The sequence below is a fragment of the Pseudorca crassidens genome, chromosome 8, assembly GCF_039906515.1.
Source record: "Pseudorca crassidens isolate mPseCra1 chromosome 8, mPseCra1.hap1, whole genome shotgun sequence".
Taxonomy (NCBI): Eukaryota; Metazoa; Chordata; class Mammalia; order Artiodactyla; family Delphinidae; genus Pseudorca; species Pseudorca crassidens.
The window spans coordinates 20,674,066-20,692,136 of record NC_090303.1 but is presented as its reverse complement, the minus strand read 5'-3'; the positions used below and the strand labels follow the sequence as shown (position 1 = coordinate 20,692,136).

General features: G+C 38.3%; 1 protein-coding gene, 1 long non-coding RNA gene and 1 other non-coding gene across 4 annotated transcripts in view; 2 read left to right on the top strand and 1 right to left on the bottom strand.

The window, feature by feature from the left end:
* Positions 1 to 16,112, bottom strand: part of ORC5 (origin recognition complex subunit 5) — a 72,627-nt gene extending 56,515 nt beyond the window's left edge. Inside the window, exons 1-4 of one of the 2 annotated variants that reach the window (XM_067746020.1) lie at positions 15,920 to 16,112; positions 11,733 to 11,825; positions 8,560 to 8,760; positions 2,702 to 2,776 (exon numbers count right to left, since the gene is read on the bottom strand). In XM_067746020.1, coding sequence (XP_067602121.1) covers positions 2,702 to 2,776; positions 8,560 to 8,760; positions 11,733 to 11,825; positions 15,920 to 15,991 — 441 coding nt within the window. In that variant the 5' untranslated portion in view covers positions 15,992 to 16,112. The remainder of the gene's footprint in view (positions 1 to 2,701; positions 2,777 to 8,559; positions 8,761 to 11,732; positions 11,826 to 15,919) is intronic. The other variant, XM_067746019.1, reaches the window with a different exon arrangement.
* LOC137229609 (U6 spliceosomal RNA) lies at positions 4,015 to 4,121 on the top strand. The gene has a single exon (XR_010945766.1). It is a non-coding gene; the product is annotated as a U6 spliceosomal RNA (small nuclear RNA).
* A 26-nt stretch (positions 16,113 to 16,138) lies between the features above and the next one.
* Positions 16,139 to 18,071, top strand: part of LOC137228911 (uncharacterized) — a 48,534-nt gene continuing 46,601 nt past the window's right edge. The window contains exon 1 of the long non-coding RNA XR_010945405.1: positions 16,139 to 16,193. This is a non-coding gene — a long non-coding RNA (uncharacterized lncRNA). The remainder of the gene's footprint in view (positions 16,194 to 18,071) is intronic.

The following is an 18,071-nucleotide window of genomic DNA, read 5'->3' as shown; positions in this document are numbered from 1 at the left end:
CATTAAGAGAACAAGCTCAATGTGTATGTTATCCTTCTACAGAGTGGCCACAAATGCTAATTCTAATGCTAGAATTTATCTATAGACACCTGGCATTCTCAACACAAATTTTAATATTCCCATGTTCTTTTGGACCTCTCCCAAGTTGACAAAACAAGACATATTTGTTTTGTTCTATAACTATTCTTAGGACCCAGTCTCATACATAAATTACACTATACTTTGATGGTGATTTACTATTTATTCATTTCTAACTTATGTGTAACCTTATATTCCAATTTTCATTATTTAGAGAAATATACTTCTGGCTAACAAAGATAGCTGAGTTCAATAAATTAATAACTCCACAGAAAATGTAGCATCTTTACGAAAGAAAGGAAAAGATTTTTACTTTCAAATGCTTTTTGTCTATTAATTTTTAAGAATCCTTCAATTCATTTCCATAGGGATAAAAAAGTATGCTCTAAACACAATCTTGATTACAAAGCATTGAGTTGTTTTTGCTTTAAAATATGATTACCCAAAGGAATTTTATAAAGTCTGTTAAAAAAAATACTGAGAGGTTAAAAAAAATAGAGGCATTTATCAGTCTAAAAGGATTTTAAGGACTTCCCTGGTGGCTGAGTGGTTAAGAATCCACCTGCAGAGGACACGGTTTCGATCCCTGGTCCATGAAGATCCCACATGCCGCTGAGCAACTAAGCCTGTGTGCCACAACTACTGAGCCTGCACTCTAAAGTCTGTGAGCCATAACTACTGAGCCCACACACCACAACTAATGAGCCCGCGTACTGCAACTACTGAAGCCCATGCACCTAGAGCCCATGCTCTGCAGCAAGAGAAGCCACCACAGTGAGAAGCATGCACACCGCAATGAAGAATAGCCCCCGCTCGCCACAATTAGAGAAAGCCCACACGCAGCCACAAAGACCCAACACAGCCAAAAAAAACGAAAAAAAGTATATTAATAATAAATTAAAATATATATATTACAAAATAAATAAATAAAAGGATTTTAAGTTGGGTAATGTTCTCATCTGTTCATCTGGAAGTACTTTCAGTGTACAGTGATATCTATCATAATTTAAACTTCATTTTAGTCTGATAATATAAAAAAAATGTGAAATGCTTTTGCTATATTTCTCTTAAATGAAATACACATTTAAAAATCAAATATGCTTTCAGAAACATCAAAACAACAATTTTCTTTTCTGATGGAGTTGAGCTTACTATGAATCTTTTCATTTTCTTCAAATAACTTCCATAATTAAAACTAAAAAAAAGTGAAAGGCCTACGTACTGTGACAGGATGCATGATCAAAGGTCTAAGTACTGTGACAAGATAAAAACAGTGGGGCAAGTTTTACTGGAAGGGCGAGAGGACAGCAAGAATGCACTCTGGCTACCAGAGAGGGAGTCCTTGAGCAAAACAATGGGAAATAGTGGACGGATTTATGCAAACACACACAAGAAAAAATAAGTAAAAAGAGAGAAAGAGACCTTTACTCAATGAGGATGGGTCCCTGATGTCAGTAGTAAAATGCCAAGAGTTAATCCATGTGGGAAAGGCTAGACTGCATGAGGAAACTTCCACAATAAGTCACCAACAGCTACACTTACTCTTCTCTTGTCCTCTCCACATCTGCCCCTCAAGACTATTACTAAAAGAGGATTTTAGGAGTCAGCCTCAGGCACACAATGATTTCAGTGGCAATCAGTTGAGAACTTCCAGCAGTTTCTCAAATTTGAGTAATATACTTAACTTTTCAAAGGTGGAAATGCTCTAGGCACTGTCTCCCCAAATATTCACTTAATTATTATAATGTTCCTTAATACTTAAATAATACAGACATAAAACTAAGTAAGTATAAACTATTTATGCTCAAGGTACTTATAAAGTCATAAAACCACATATTTTTATTTATAAGTTAAATATAAAACTATAAAACCAGTAAAATTTAAATTGACATTATCTGAATATAATGAACATTACTGTTTTGCCTAAACTAAATCTTTGCTCACTTCATGAATATGGTACTAACAGGAAACAGCCACAGTCCTTTTGAGTTTAGCATTCCTATAGCAACTAGTATTGGTAAAAACTGAATTCTCTCACCAATTTCCTTTATTCAAACCACTACAAACTACTGCCTGTTGTTGCCATCATATTACTATTTGGCTTTCACCTGACATATACATAGTAAGTCTCTCCCTGTTCTTTTCTCATTAGGCCATGACAATCACAGTAGAATTAGTGTTATTCAGGGCCAACACAATTTTAAGTTGAAACACAAAGCTCATTCTAAAAACTGAGCGGCTATGAGACAGAACATCAGACGATCCAGAACAGACCTATCATTCTTTAGATTACTGAAATGAAAATTTTAAAATTCTTGCAGACAGTTCAAAGTCTAGCCCATCTCCACAATTTACTCTAGCAAACACCTAAAATCCTTTAATAGAAAGCAGTGTTAGCCACTTCACAATCAAAAATAAAAGCTAAAATAGTTGAATAAGTCTTATTAAATCACAAATTGTTTTAACTTTGAAAAAATCCTCAACTTCACATGTAATAGAGAAATGCATATCAACTTTATATTAAGAGATTATTTCTCACCTATCAAATTAGCAAAATGAAAAAATGTGACAACACAGTTCTACTGATTAGGCCATAGGGGAAAAGAATTCATTCATCACTTACCAATTCTTGTAACCTAAGAAATCCAGGTAAAAGATATGCTTCCATATCTCTTAGATACTCTGCTTTATCAAGAACCTTATGAAAAAAAAAAAGCAGTGTCAAAATTGATTTTAAAAGCCCTTTAGCAAAACAGTTACATAATATAATGCAAAATTATCTGAACTTCCCATGTTAAAAAAAATGGAACTTATGAATTAATTTTTTAAACAGTATTTACATTTGTGGAAGACATTTCAAATAGGTCAAATAAGTTAAAAAATGAACTACTAACAAAATGTTTCAACACAGATTTTAGAGAATGGGTCATAGTTATACTAAAATAGGTTTGTTTTAAAGATATACCATCAAAAAGATAATGAATGAAGATGCTCTAAGGACCTTTTCTTATAGGTATACAAGAAATAAAACTATGTGCATTTTTAATTACAGTTAGTAAAAGATAAATGTCTACCACGTACCAATAATTACAAAGCTTTCTGACCTGACCTGAGAGATAGAAGAAAATTCTGAATTTCATCATATAAAACTTTTCTTGCTTGAACTTTGTAACTCGATACTAAACCCTGTTTAACTAGAAAACCGATCATGTTAAGAAAGTTTTTTTTTTTTTTTTTTTTTGCGGTACGCGGGCCTCTCACTGTTGCGGCCTCTCCCGTTGCGGAGCACAGGCTCCGGACGCGCAGGCTTAGCGGCCATGGCTCATGGGCCCAGCCGCTCTGCGGCATGTGGGATCTTCCCGGACTGGGGCACGAACCCGCGTCCCCTGCATGAGCAGGTGGACTCTCAACCACTGTGCCACCAGGGAAGCCCCAAGAAAGATTAAATTTTTGTTCAGTGTTATGATAATGCTACTGGGATTATGTTGCAAATTATAATCATTTAAATTAGGAATAAAATTAAAATGCAGGGAATATATTATTTCCCTGAATAGTCCAAATTGTTTTTTATCTGTTTTACTGATTAACAGATAGCTTGAAACAATGTATGAGAGTAATCAACTTAAGATATTTCATTCCTAATTCATTTAGACAAAATAAAGCTAAAATTATCTACCACTAAAAAGATACAAATTAGTTTCTCCACTATGTATTCTCAATTGCAGTTTTCCCATCAATTTCCATTTTAAAACTCTCTAATACATGACACAGATTAATTCAAATAAACTGGTCCATTTGTATGCCCATTTTAATGCAAAACACAAAGCTGAAGCAATAAGTTAATAGTTCATTCTTCTGACTGGATACAATTAACCAACTGTAATTAATGGTTTTATGGTATTTTAATAAATGATCCTTCTTCAAAAGCAATTATCAGTGCCCGCTTCAGCAGCACATATGCTAAAACTGGAATGATACAGAGAAGATAAGCATGGCCCCTGTGCAAGGGTGACACGCAAATTCGTGAAGTGTTCCATATTTTTGCTAATTCACTTTGTTATACAGCAGAAACTAACACACCATTGTAAAGCAATTATACCCCAATAAAGATGTTAAAAAAAAGCAATTATCAAATAACTAATATTCAAAGAAGTTAACATTTTAATTCAGATTCAAACATTTTAAAAATAATTTACCTGAAGGTATTCTAATAGACTTGATTTGTAAGCTTGTTTACTGACTAGAAAACATCCTCAGACATCTTTCTGCATTATTTCCTAAGTGCTGAAACTTACCAGTTCATATATTAGCTAGCTGAACGTTCTACGATTTACTCTAAATAATGTTCTATGCTAAACACCTGCAAACTTTTCCACCCTAATGTTTAGTCATCTAACAAATAACTTATCGAATGCCTACTTTGATCCACTGGGCCTGAAAAGTGAGTTGGGTCCTACTTATTCCTCATGGCTCTTTGCAGAATATTGATTCTCCCTCTTCCCTAAAGACACAACTTTGAAACTCTACTTGTTGGAGTCATCCAACACTCTGGGGTCATTCCTCCTTGGTCTTTAAATATTATAGCTTCTGATTATCACATCTCTAATATAACTCCTGTAGTTTTGGATATTTCAAAATCCACATAAATGACCTCCTTCTGATATGGTAGACTCATTTCCTTAAATCCCTCTCTCCACCAGTGATCTTGTTGCCTACGCTACCCAGTGAAAGATCAACTTATTTCCTACATCACTGGTTTCTGAAGTGTAGTCTGTGACCCCCTGTGAGGTGAGGGTAGGGGGGTGTGCTGTTTCTGATACTCTTTCAGGAAGTTGGTGAGGTCAAAACTATTTTCATAATAATACTAAAAATTTATATGCCTTTCTCATCATGGTGACATTTGCACTAATGGTGCAAAAGCAATGGTGGGTTAAACTAGAGTCGTCTTAGCATAAATGAAGGTAACAGTGCCAAACTATACTAGTAGTTATTAATTCTTCACTATGTACTTGCTCTTAAGAAAAAAAAATTAGACTTTTGCTTCTAAGATGGAGTAGATGCACTTTTTCCTCTTCCTCCTAAGTAAAACTAAGAATCTTGAGTATTACATATAAAACAAATGGGGCTCTGAAAGGTGGAAAGAAGGAGGCAGACCAGCTAGGGACCTCAGGACCAGAAGAATGACAACTCACTTCAGAGAGTGAATTGTCTAAGTTGTCTTTTTGCCTCACATATCCCATTTGTCGAGCTGAATAAGCCGGCAACACAGGAAGGCCAAGCAGCACAGACCAAAAGAGCCCCAACCAAAACCTTACTTTCTCTAGCCAAAGGACCAGGAAAGGGGCAGCTAAGAGAAACTTCCAGGACTATGCACTCTCCAAGTTTTCTTTATAGAGGACATCAGTACATCACTGATTTCTTGTCTCATTTCTTTTTTTGTTTTTGTTTTTGTTTTGCCATACGCGGGCCTCTCACTGCTGTGGCCTCTCCCGCCGCGGAGCACAGGCTCCAGACGCGCAGGCTCAGCGGCCATGGCTCACGGGCCCAGCCGCTCCGCGGCATGTGGGATCCTCCCGGACCAGGGTACGAACCTGTGTCCCCTGCATCGGCAGGCGGACTCTCAACCACTGCGCCACCAGGGAAGCCCTTGTCTCCTTATTTCTTCATCCCCTAAACACTGGAGCACCAGAATACTCGGTCACTGGCCTCACCTCTTTTCTAACTCACTCACTCTCTCGGTGACCTAATCCTGTCTCACAGCTTTAAGTACTACTACTGTATGCTCAGAAGTCCAAAATGGTATCTCCATGTTGGACCTCTCTTGACCTCAGACTCAAGCATCCAAGTGCCAACTCAACATCTCTACTTGGACTTAACATGCCCCAAACCAAATTCCTCATCACTCCTTCTCCCCCAGCAAGACCCCACCTGCTGCAGTTTTCTCCACTCGGATAATGACAACCTTATCCCTTCAAGCGCACAAAAACTTTTTTTTTTGAGTCATGCTTGACTTCTTTCTTTCTCTCCTCCTCCACACTCACTCTATCAGAAAATTCTGTCAACCCTACCTTCAAAATATATCCAGTCCATATCTTACCATATCCATTGATACTACCCCAGTCTAAGCCAACATGTTGTTTGCCTAGATTAATACAAATGCTTCATAACTAGTTGTATTAGTTTCCTAGGGCTACCATAACAAAGTACCAAAAACAGGGTGGCTTAACCAACAGAAATTTATTATCTCACAGTTCTGGAAACCAGAAGTCCAAGATCAAGTTATTGGCAGGGCCATGCTTCCCATGAAGGTTCTAGAGAAGGACCTGTATCAGGTCCCTCTCCTAGCTCCTGGTAATCCCCTGCCTTGTGGCAGCATAACTCCAATCTTCATGTGGCATTTTCTCTATGTGCGTGTCTGTCTCTAAATTTCTTCTTTTTATTAGGACATCAGTCATACTGGATGAGGGGCCCAATCTACTCTAGTATGACCTCAACTTAACTAATTAGAACTGCAACGACCCCATTTACAAATAAGGTCATATTCTGAGGTAGTAGGGGTTAGAATTTCAACATACGAATTTTTGGAGGAAACAAATCAACCCATAACACTAGCCTGCACTAGTGTACTCTTGTACTCTTCGTCTGATTCTCAAATGAAGAATCAAATGTACCTGTACCCTTCATTTGATTCTCAACATTACCCCTCTCCCCCTTACTTAAACTATATTCCAGCCAAAATGGCCTCCTTCATAGTCTTTGAATACACAGGCATGCTCCAGTCTCCTCTGTATGCTCACGTAAATCTCTTTGCTTGGAATACTCTTTTTTCAGATATTTTCATGACTTGCCCCTCGCTTCCTTCAGGTTTCAGCTCAGTTATCATCATCTCAGTGAGATCATCTCTGCCTTCCCACTTAGAAATAACTAGCCTCCCCCGCCCAGGGGATTCTCCCTTACTCTAATATACCACATCTGACATACTACATATTAACTTGCTTACTACATATCTTCCTCAATTAGAGGAATTAGCCACAAGTGGGCAGACACTATTTTGTCTCTGTTCCATCTCCAGTATCTAAAATAGTGCCTGGCACATAAGAAGTACTCAGTAAATATTTGCATAAATAAATGAACAAAATTAACATGTGGAAGGAACTGTTTTACACATTTAAGGAGATGCAAGAATGCATAAGATGTGGTCCCTTCAGTGAGTATAAACTTAGCCATTATGAGAAGGTATTATATTAAATTTTAATTTCAATTCCAGAGATAATCATTTTTTAAAATAAGGTTAAGGTGTTATAAAATCTCACTAATGTAAAACACATTATATATTTTCAGTTGTCTGCTAGTTATTTTCACATTGATGTAACAACTAAAACTTGAACTTAGCCAACCTAAAATCAAACAATTCATCTTTCCCAGACCTGCCCCATATATAATTGACAAGTCTGACCTTTGCTGTCTCTTCCATTTATTCTTTTCTGCATCTTCTGCCCCAACTCTAGTCCAGGCCCAAATTTCCTCTAATGGAAACAGTTACAAGAGCCTCAAAACCATCTAGCCTATGTCTTTCAATCCCCTCAAATTCACCTATTCAACATGCCTTCGTAGCAGTCTTCCTAAAGCATGTTTGTTGCTCTAGTCTTCACTACGTCCTTGCCTCTCACTGCCTAAGAAATGAAATAAAGCTTGTTAGTATGGTTTTCAAGACACTCCCTGATCTACCCCCACCCACCTTTCTACTCTTCTTTCTCTTCCTTCATACTTTAAACCCACTAAGACCAGGCTACTTGGCATTCCCTGGCCTCCATTCCCATCTGTATGCCTTTGCCTAATTCCCTCCACAGGAAATTCCTCTTCTTCAGTTTCTTCCTAATGATACCCGAATCATTCTTTTGGATCTATCTCAAATGTTACCACCTTATGAAGCCGTACCAGATGTGCCTGAATCAGTGCTTTGCATATCATGGTTATTACTAATCACATTCTATATGTAGTCATATGTGAGTACGTCATAGCTCTTCTACTAAAGTGAAGCTCCCTTTAGATAAGAACTACATCTACAGACTCATAGATAAGAGAACAAACTAGTGGTCACCAGTGGGGAGAGGGAAGGAAGGAGGGGCAACATAAGGGTAGGGGATTAAGAGGTGCAAACTACTACATATAAAATAAATGAGCTACAAGGATACATTGTACAGCACAGAGAATATAGCCAATATTTTATAATAGCTATAAATGGAGTATAACCTTTAAAAATTGTGAATCACTATGCTGTACACCTGAAATTTATCTAATGTTGTACATCAACTATACATACCTCAATTAAAAAACTATACCTCAATTAAAAAAAGAAATATATCTAAAACATTTTTATGTTGCATAAGCACCTTGTACAATGCACTGTACATAAGTCTCAAAAGAAAAATATGGAAATTGATCTAATAAATCAGTTTTCAAATAAGAGATGATACTTACAATATATACAGTCTGATCCTTGAGACTTTCAGCTTTGGTTATTTGTTTAAATAAGCGAACGAAGTCATTAAATGTTTCACAGGTTATTTGAGTAGAACATTCACCCTCTGAAGAACTAAGATGATTCAGCTTGTTTAAAATTTGTTCCAAAAGCAGCCTCAAGGTAAAGCATTCAACACAATTCACAAAGACATGTGGAAGCTGAAAACAAAAACCAAAAAAGTGTAAATAGAAAACACATATCCACAACAACGGCTCTGCTGGATATCCGCCATTTGCCCTTCTAAATCTATACCCCACCATTCTCCAAACTGCTCTGTGCCCCAGGAGGCTGACCACTACAGACTGCATCGCCCAGACTCATTTTCTAGCTCTTGCTCGATTCAGCCAAAGGGAAGAACCAGGAGACAGAAGCAAAGTGGTAAGAGAAAGAAGGTGAATATTCATTCCCTTGACTCCCACCCCCATCCCACAGCTTGACAGTGGCTGCATCTTCTATCAAAGGCAACAGCTCGAGTTGGGCAGCCTCTCATCAAAGGCTACACCTCTTGCTGGGGCCTGATTACAGCTCCTTCCTGTGCCATTCAGGTTTGAGAGAGGTAAAGGCTCTCAGCACATCACCATCCCTTATTGGTTCCCTTAACATTTCTTCAACCTTTGTAAAATATTATAGTCCCTCCATTAAACACACTTTAATTATTTGAGTTTTCATTTGTTTCCTACAGGGATTGAAAGCAAACCTGTATTTCCCGCTAAAGAATTCTTACAAAGAAACCCAAGAACATGTGAATGTTAAAATTCTTAGTGGGAATTTCTTACTTATAATTTTAAAATAATATTTTTAATCATGGACACACCTAAACCAAAAAAACATTTTTAAGAGTTAAAAACCAGAGTAATCCCCCTATAAGGACTTAGAACTAGCTCTTCATTTAGAGAACTATCAAAATGGAGGTAATTCCAGAAGTAACAAGGAAAAAAAAGATTTATAAATATAGTCTGTTCTCAAAATGAAATCACAAAAGCAGTACTGATCACTCAGAGGAAGACAGCGTGTGGCATCTGGCACAAATAATGGAACCTATAACTATTTTTAACGACATTCTATAAATCTCACCCAGTAAAGAGGCTTTTCTTTCTCAGAGTAGCAGTGTAACTAAGGCTACATTATACTTACTTAGGTACAATTTCACCAGCATTTTCTAACCTCCCTTACCCCCACTCCTTTATGAACTACAGTCCACAATAGCTCTGTTAAGACTGTGTTTACTGCTACCTGTGTGCTATCCATGACCTTTAATGGCAGCATATTCTAAATGTCTCTTTGTGTACCTATACCAAAAGTGATGATAATTATCATTACAATGTTTAAGCAGCAACAAAAACCAAGATACATTAAAAAATGAAATACAGCCCTTAACTATGGAACTTCCATATTCAGTTTTCATGCTTTTATTCAATATAGATATTTTTGGACACTTCATGCAGGGAGGTCCAAATGCAAATGCCTGAGCGAGGACCTTGTACACTCAGGTTCTGAAGCCTGGTATGAACATCAGGCATCTGTATTTTAAAATGCACAGGCAAACTTCAGGATCAAAGGCTAAAATCCCTAAGTTGATGTATGCCAAGAACTGTGCTGGGAATAACCTCAAGAAACAGTTTCAAGCCAGGGAAACACAAACATTTATCACAGCTGAAAGGGATAAATATTACAACAGAATTAAGCACAGAGTGCTGAGGCTGCACAACAGAGGGGCATCTAACACCGCCTAGAGAGCCAAAAAAGGCTACCCAAAGTGTAAACACAAGAAAACATAGCAAAATAAATAAGCATTTGCCAAATAATAGGGTAGAAGAGTTGGAGTGAATGAGTACAAGAAAGCCATTCCAAGCAGTATGTGCCAAGGGTTGAAAGTAAGAGACAGCAAGAACTGTAAAATAGTTCAGTATGCCACACAAAACACACATACTCTGAGCTAGTTAGGACCGGGGGTAGCAAACTACAGCCTTTGGGTTAGCAACCTGTTTTGATATATACAGCCATGCCCATTTAGATAGACACGGTCCATGGCTGCTTCCACACTAAGGAGGAGTTGAGTGGTTGTAATATAAAGTACCTGGCCCGCAAGCCTAAAATATTTACTATCTGGCCCATAAGAAAAAGTTTGCCCATCCCTGGCTTAGGATATGAAACAGGGTGTGGCAATAATCACGAACAATAGCAGCTAAACTTTATTGAGTGCTTACTATATACTAAGTATTGTGGTAAGCACTTTTAATGTATTAACTCACTGAATTCTCACAATTCCAAATGTTGTCACTATTAGCCCTACTCTTCAGATGCGAAAGCACTAAGGGGTGAACCCAGAAGAAGAACATGAGTCTGCCAGACTCTATCTCAAATTCTTAGGCATTACGTTAAGAAAGATAAACTGAACTCAGTTCATGAAGGGTCTTATATATCAGGCAAAACACCCGAACCTTTTCCTAAATATCTTATTTAAGATTTTCATGGACTAGCTGCAGGGTGGAGAACAGACTGCACTTAGGAAACTGTTGTGGAAATAAATGAAAGAAATAATGGTAAATGAAACTCAAGTAGCAGCAATGGCTATGATTCAAGCTACATGGAGTCAAGACATTAATGATACAGAATCAACAGGATGTGTTTACTGTTCAATTTACTAAGAGAGTGAGGATAAAGAAAGAGTAAAGAGCAAGTTTAGACAACTGTGTGAATGGTGAAATTCACTGTTAGAGGCAATATGGGAAGAAGGGTAAAGGTGACATATTTAGTTTTGTACTTGTGGAGATTCAGACTTATCACTATCAATATTTCAAATATGTACAATAATGGAGAAGAAACAGATTTTAGTATTTTTAAAGAATGTATTATTATGTGTGTTTTCCCCCAAATATTATCATCCAATGAAAGTTAGAGTCATTTGGCTCAACTTAAAAAGTACATTCTAACATCAAGGCTCAAGTTATTTAACAATGCCTTCTGAAGCTTACAGTCTTTGAAGGTCTTCAACAAAAAGGTGGTCAGAAATGTTTTATGTAGAAGATATTCCTTCAGAGAAAGGTAAACTAAATATCTCCCAGATCCCTTCTATTTCTAGGAGTCTATGAATAAAAATCAATTAACACTGAGTTTGGGATATTCTTACCTCTAAAGTTTTCAACAAAGTTTGTGTTACATAGGTCTTTCCACTGGCAGTATGTCCATAAATAAAAATGGATGGAAAGCTGAAATGATGTCTCTAGCAGAGAAAAGACAAATATCAGTCTGCACGTACAAAACAGAAAATAAACATTCATCAATTTGTGACAAACTTTTCATGATAAAGTAAATTATTCAATCCAAATGATTTCAACAGTGAGCATTTAGTGGATTCATCATTATACCTCAAACCTACTTGAATTCAACTCTACTCTTTCTCAAAATTTCTGGAAAATCACATTTGGCCTATCTATTATATATGATATATTACTATACATATATATATTCAACCCTTTTTATTATTATACAGGTTAACATATATAAATGTTTGTATTTTCAAATTTGAGAGATTTAACAGATTTTTCAAGAATGATTTTGACCATACTTCATTTTTTTCTTAACCCTTTTTTATAGAATCTAAGCCCACAGGCTGCAACTTCAGTCTACATTCTAAAGCTTTTAAACTAAGCATATGTAAACACAGGACTAGAAAGAATTTCAAGAGTCCTCTGTTCTAAGGAAAACTTACAGGATAATTCTGAATTACGCTTACATTTACCTTGGCCTAAATGTGTACATTTCATCATTGTTTTCAATGATCAAATCTACACAGCATATATTTCAAAATACATATTCCCAAGATTCTCCTGAAGTACATTATGAGTCAGCAGCCTAGAGAAAAGTAAAAATTGTCAAACACCCCTATATTGGTCTGGTCAATACTACAAATATGTTTCATTCATTCAATGAACACTAATTAGACAGCTGCTAAATGCTGAAAACCATGATGCACTAAAGAGTACAAAAATCAGTTAGAGATAAAACCTGCTTTGGAGGAATTCACATACACTTAAAAAATAATTATAAGAAAATTGGATGATGCAATTTCCGTGAAAAAGTAGAGTCTCTATGATCATCATCTACCACTACAATAGTACAGTTGACGCTTGAACAACACAGGTTTTGAACTGCTTGAGTTCATCTATACATGGATTTTTTTCAATAAACATATTCGAAACAATTCTGGAGATTTGCAACAATTTGAAAAAACTCACAGATGAACCACGTTGCCTAAACACATAGGAAAAATTAAGTATGCCATGAAGCGTAAAATATATGTAGATAATAGTATATCCTTACAAAGGCATACGGTGAATGATATTTAATATAAAATTAATAATGTGTTAGTTTTCTGTTTTATAACTTGCTCCCAAAGGATTACATTACCATACATACCATATGGTATGTCTGTGCCTCCCAGCCTCTCCCCTCTCTCTCCCTCTCCCTTCCTCCCTTCTTCCTACCCCTCCTTCCTTCCTATAATTGGAGAAACTGTGTATTAGCCTATCATCACAGGTAAGTGATTTTTCAAAAAAATGTAACCATGTGTTTACAATACTGTATTATGAATATGACTGGAATACTGTATGCCATGAAACTTTATAAGGGTTCATTCATTAGTATATAGGTAGGCTACCATGAAGGAATTCTATCCATAACAGAAGGCTACCATAAAGCAATTATATCGCTGCTTCTTTGTTATCAACGTATGAATCATTATACCTGTAAATAGATATGAATTTCTTTTTCACATTATCTTTTCATTTTTAATGTCTAGTTAGTAATATGTATAACAAGCCCAGTGTTTTGTATTATTAAGACAATATTGATGTAGATATTGACAGACGATTCATCTTATAAACAAGGTAAACTAACAGTATTGATAAATACAGTATAGTACTATAAATTAGTTCTCTTCCTTATGATTTTCTTAGTAACATTTCGTTTCCTCTAGCTTACTGTATTGTAAGAATACAGAATATAATATATATAACATACAAAATATGTGTTAATTGACTATTTATCGGTAAGGTTATTAGCAGTTAAGTTTGGGGTGAGTCAAAAGTTACACACTGATTTTCAACTCCACAGGGGGTCAGCACCCCCAATTCCCACATTGTTCAAAGGCCAACTGTAGTCACAAACATTTATTACATTCTAGCCACCAAGTTACAAATTTCCTTTTAGCAAGACAAATCAGGAACTCAGATTTATACAGGAAAATACTTTCTAATGGCAAATGCCCATGGCAAGAGCAGCCCAACAGATTAAAAATGGATGTTTCATACAGATTCTTTTCTTAAGTTTATACATAACTCTCTTGTAAATTAACTGGCTCAAAAATTCTGTAACAAGAATTAAACGCATGCTTGCTGAGCATCTCTGCTAATACAATACTATATTTCACCTTGAAAGAGAAGCACAAGATATCCTTCAGGACACTTTTCCAAGCTACACTAAAACTCTCCTTTCCTGGAATCCCACCACACTTACCTGCATCGACTATTTGGTGCTTAATAATATTCCACCTTACATCATCTTTTCTACTGTTAACTAGAACTGTACTGAACTCTTGCACTGTTATTTAACGTTTCACCTTCATAAACCTAACATAAACTGTAATAAGCCAGGATCGGGCACAGTGCCTGGAACAGAGAAGGTGCTTACTAAATATTTATTTGCTGAATACATAAATGAATCTGCTAAGAAATATGAACCAGTTTTTTATAGATCTTTGCATCTCCTACATGCACAGCACCTTACAGAAAAGCGCTATTAAAATTGTTAAATATGACTTCTTCCTGTGATTTACACCAAATTGATATCACTCATCTCTATTTGCCAACATTCATTTTCAGGAGGACCACTTCTGTTTGTAGTGATCTGGGTTTGTCTACTCCAGGGAAGGAATGCATAAGGTACAACTAAGAAAATGTTTCAGTGATAATATTGATAACTACAATTAAAAGCATTATAACTGGGCTTCCCTGGTGGTGCAGTGGTTTAGAATCCGCCTGCCAATGCAGGGGACACGGGTTCAAGCCCTGGTCCAGAAAGATCCCACATGCTGCGGAGCAACTAACTGGCCCGTGTGCCACAACTACTGAGCCTGCGCTCTAGAGCCCTCGTGCCACAGCTACTGAAGCCCACGCACCTAGAGCCCCTGCTCTGCAACAAGAGAAGCCACCGCAATGAGAAGCCCCTCACGGCAACAAAGAGTAGCCCCCGCTCGCCGCAACTAGAGAAAGCCTGCGCACAGCAACGAAGACCCAACGCAGTCAAAAATAAATAAATAAAGTTAAAAAAAAAAGACCCAATGCCTTAAAAAAAAAAACTGATATTAAAAAAAAAAGCATCATAACTAGAATACTGACTGAGGGTGCAGTCCCTGACCTTAGTTCCCTAACTAATGTGCCCCTTTAGAAGGAGGGTGGTACTTTTCTAATACTTCACAGGCCACCCCAGACTGCCACCCAGGTAGTTGGATGAAAGCAGTACTTATGAAAGCAAACCAGAGGTGTGAGGGAAGAACGTGAGTGTGACCCTAAACTCTCATTTACTCTCCTTACAGATGAGATCCAAGTGTGATCAATTCCAAGTCTAATTAATGAGTCTGAAGCAAAAGGCTCACTAAAGGCCACCAGAATATAATCAAAAACAGATTAAGTATGGAATTGATGAATGCTACCTCCTATGGAAAGGACTCCGCAGCAGTGTTCATCCAGAGGAAACATTTAACCTCTTCTCTTAGGCATCACCTGAACTGCTAGTCAAGAAGCCTAGACTAGACCTCTTCTGTGCTTTAACAACGCTGGAAAAGCCGCTTAAGTTTTAAACCTGAAGCACCGCGTTGGCCCTCACAGGTCTTGACAACTACCCATCCACACAGAACTTACACTAACTACCTCACTGAAACGTGGGGACTCACTTTTGAATAAGTAACACTGGGCAATCACATCTGTTGTATAAAATCCTGTTCAGCTGGGGTAAGAAGCAACTTCGAGTAGCTACTCTGGACTAACACCCTCTCAAAACCGTGGCGTGCGTAAAATATCACGTCCTGGGCCAACGAGCCCTAGTGCAGGCCGGTCCTTCCCGTGCAGTTTAAGAGACCGCTCACAAATTACTTTGGGTGAGGAGTGGGAGAGACCTATAACACCCCCTACCTCAACGCAAAAGACGGTCTACAGCCCCTCAGTCAGAACGAAAATTTAAAAATTGGAACATGTCGCAAGACCACGGAATTGTTTGCCTCCGGGATTTGGAAGAGAAAAGATAGCTGGACTACAATACCTCTCCAAACAGGGACTGCAAGGTGGACACTTGGGACTCGCGACAAAGCACCGTGTTTTCCAGGTGAGGCATGCTGGCGGTTACCAAATCACAGAGCAGCCCGCGGCCCGCTCCGCGTTCACAGGCGCAGCCTCAACCACGCTCGGGTCTCCGCGCTCTCGCCGGAAACCGGACTCTCGGGCTTGTGGGAGGAGCCAGCGTGGCCGTGCGTCCGCGTGACGTCAGCGCGCAAGAGGAGCGACGGACCCGCCCTAGTCTTCCACAGCCTGAAGCGGTAGGGCTCTGAGCGCCGTAGAGGGGTTTCTGGAGCCCGCTTTGTGGGGTAGGGCGTCTTGGGCTGCGGCCTTTGCCACCCAAAGGTCGAGAGGGGGATGCAGGGATGGGCGAACAGAGAAAGCGCTTGAAGGGGCTAAGGGGGCCCTGTGGGCTCCACTAAGTCGAGAACCTGTGGGTTCGGCTTTTCCGCCTAAAGGCCCCAAATTTAGAAACCGTAAGTGCTGCGGAGCTTTGTCTTGTAGCCCCACCCAGGAGGGGGAGGCGGTCGTGGAGCCGAGGCCCGCCTCCTTACAGGGACCTGAGGAAAGCGGGCTCAGATAACCAATATTCACAAAAGCTGCGGGTTTTTTTCCTGAGGAGGGTGTGGAAAATTGGCGTCCGGTGCAAAAAAAAGACTGATGGAGTCGAATAAACAACTTGGAATTACTAGTCTTACTCCAAGCCTGAAAACAGATCTGGAAATGCCTCTCCCTCCTAATGGGAGGAAGTTCTAGTGTCAGTTTCTGAGGGCAACAAGAGTGAAAAATAATGCTACCTTTAGCACAAGGCTTTCCGTGTATTTGTTCGCGGAACGCGAGCTAGAAACCAGACGCTAGAAGATTCTGGAAATAAACAGATATAGGAGTAGACAGAAATGTATGGTGAAAAGAGGGTTTGGGATCCTGAAGCTGCTGGGTTGGGGCCATTGACTCAACAGAGAGACCTTGGAAGAATCATTGAAACGTTCATTTTGAACTTTAACTTCTTTATCTATAAAAGAGAAATAATAATAGCTGGGTTATTGCTAGGGATAAAAGATTATATACTTAGTGCCTGATGTACATAGATTTAAGTCATGGATATCAGAATCAGAATCTTGTATTTGTGATAGCCAAAAGGATCTTTTGGTAATCGTGGTCTCCTATAACTTATCCGCTAGTCAATCATATATTGAAAGCAATTCAACTGCAATTGCCTAAGTACTTTAAGAAAGAATTATAAAGGGTACAATGGCACCATCCATCAAATCTTTTAGTGTTTCTTCCTAAGGGAAGCTAGCCTTTGACCACCCTCTCAAGACGGGGTTATACATTCCCATAACACTGTATTTTTATAATATTCAACAAAATTATAAGTAAATTATCTCAATGTTAGTCTCTGTCTCTAGCTGCTTTGTGAGGGCAGGAAACCTTGTCTTCTTCACAGCTCCATTTTCAGTGTATACTATACTGGCTGGTACATACCTAATAAGCAGTCAGTAAGTAATTATTGACCTGAGAGGAAGTGCCTTACTGCCTGGACAGGTGTAGGGAAGTTTCTCAGAGGAGGGAACTGGGATGCTGAGACTTAAGAATAAGGGTTCAGGGCTTCCCTGGTGGCGCAGTGGTTGAGAGTCCGCCTGCCGATGCTCCGCAACGGGGGAGAACAAAAAGACAAGCTAAAGACATAAAAGGGACAAGTAGGCAATCATATGCCAGGGACTGGCAAGTAATTTTTAAGAATAAACCTAGAGTTGCAGGAGGTCAGGCTGGGGCAAGTGTATGTTATGCTAAGAGGATTGGACCTTATATAGGCTGCAGGGAGCCAATGAAGAATTTTAGGCAAAGAAGCAAATGACAAGACTTGACTTTTAGGAAGTTCCTTTTGGCTACAGCATGGAAAATAGAATCAATTTGACTTGTTAAAAAAAAACTATTGCAAAGTTCTAAACAATAAATGATAATGTCCTAAACTAAAACAGTGGGAAACAAGGTGACAGGGAATGGCAATTAAGGTTTATTAAACATAATGTGGCAGGCACTGTGATAGATACATTAGCCCATTTAAACTTTGCAGTATAATAGATTTGCAAATGGAAAAAGTAGCTGAAATTTATCTTACAAGTAGTGTATACTTG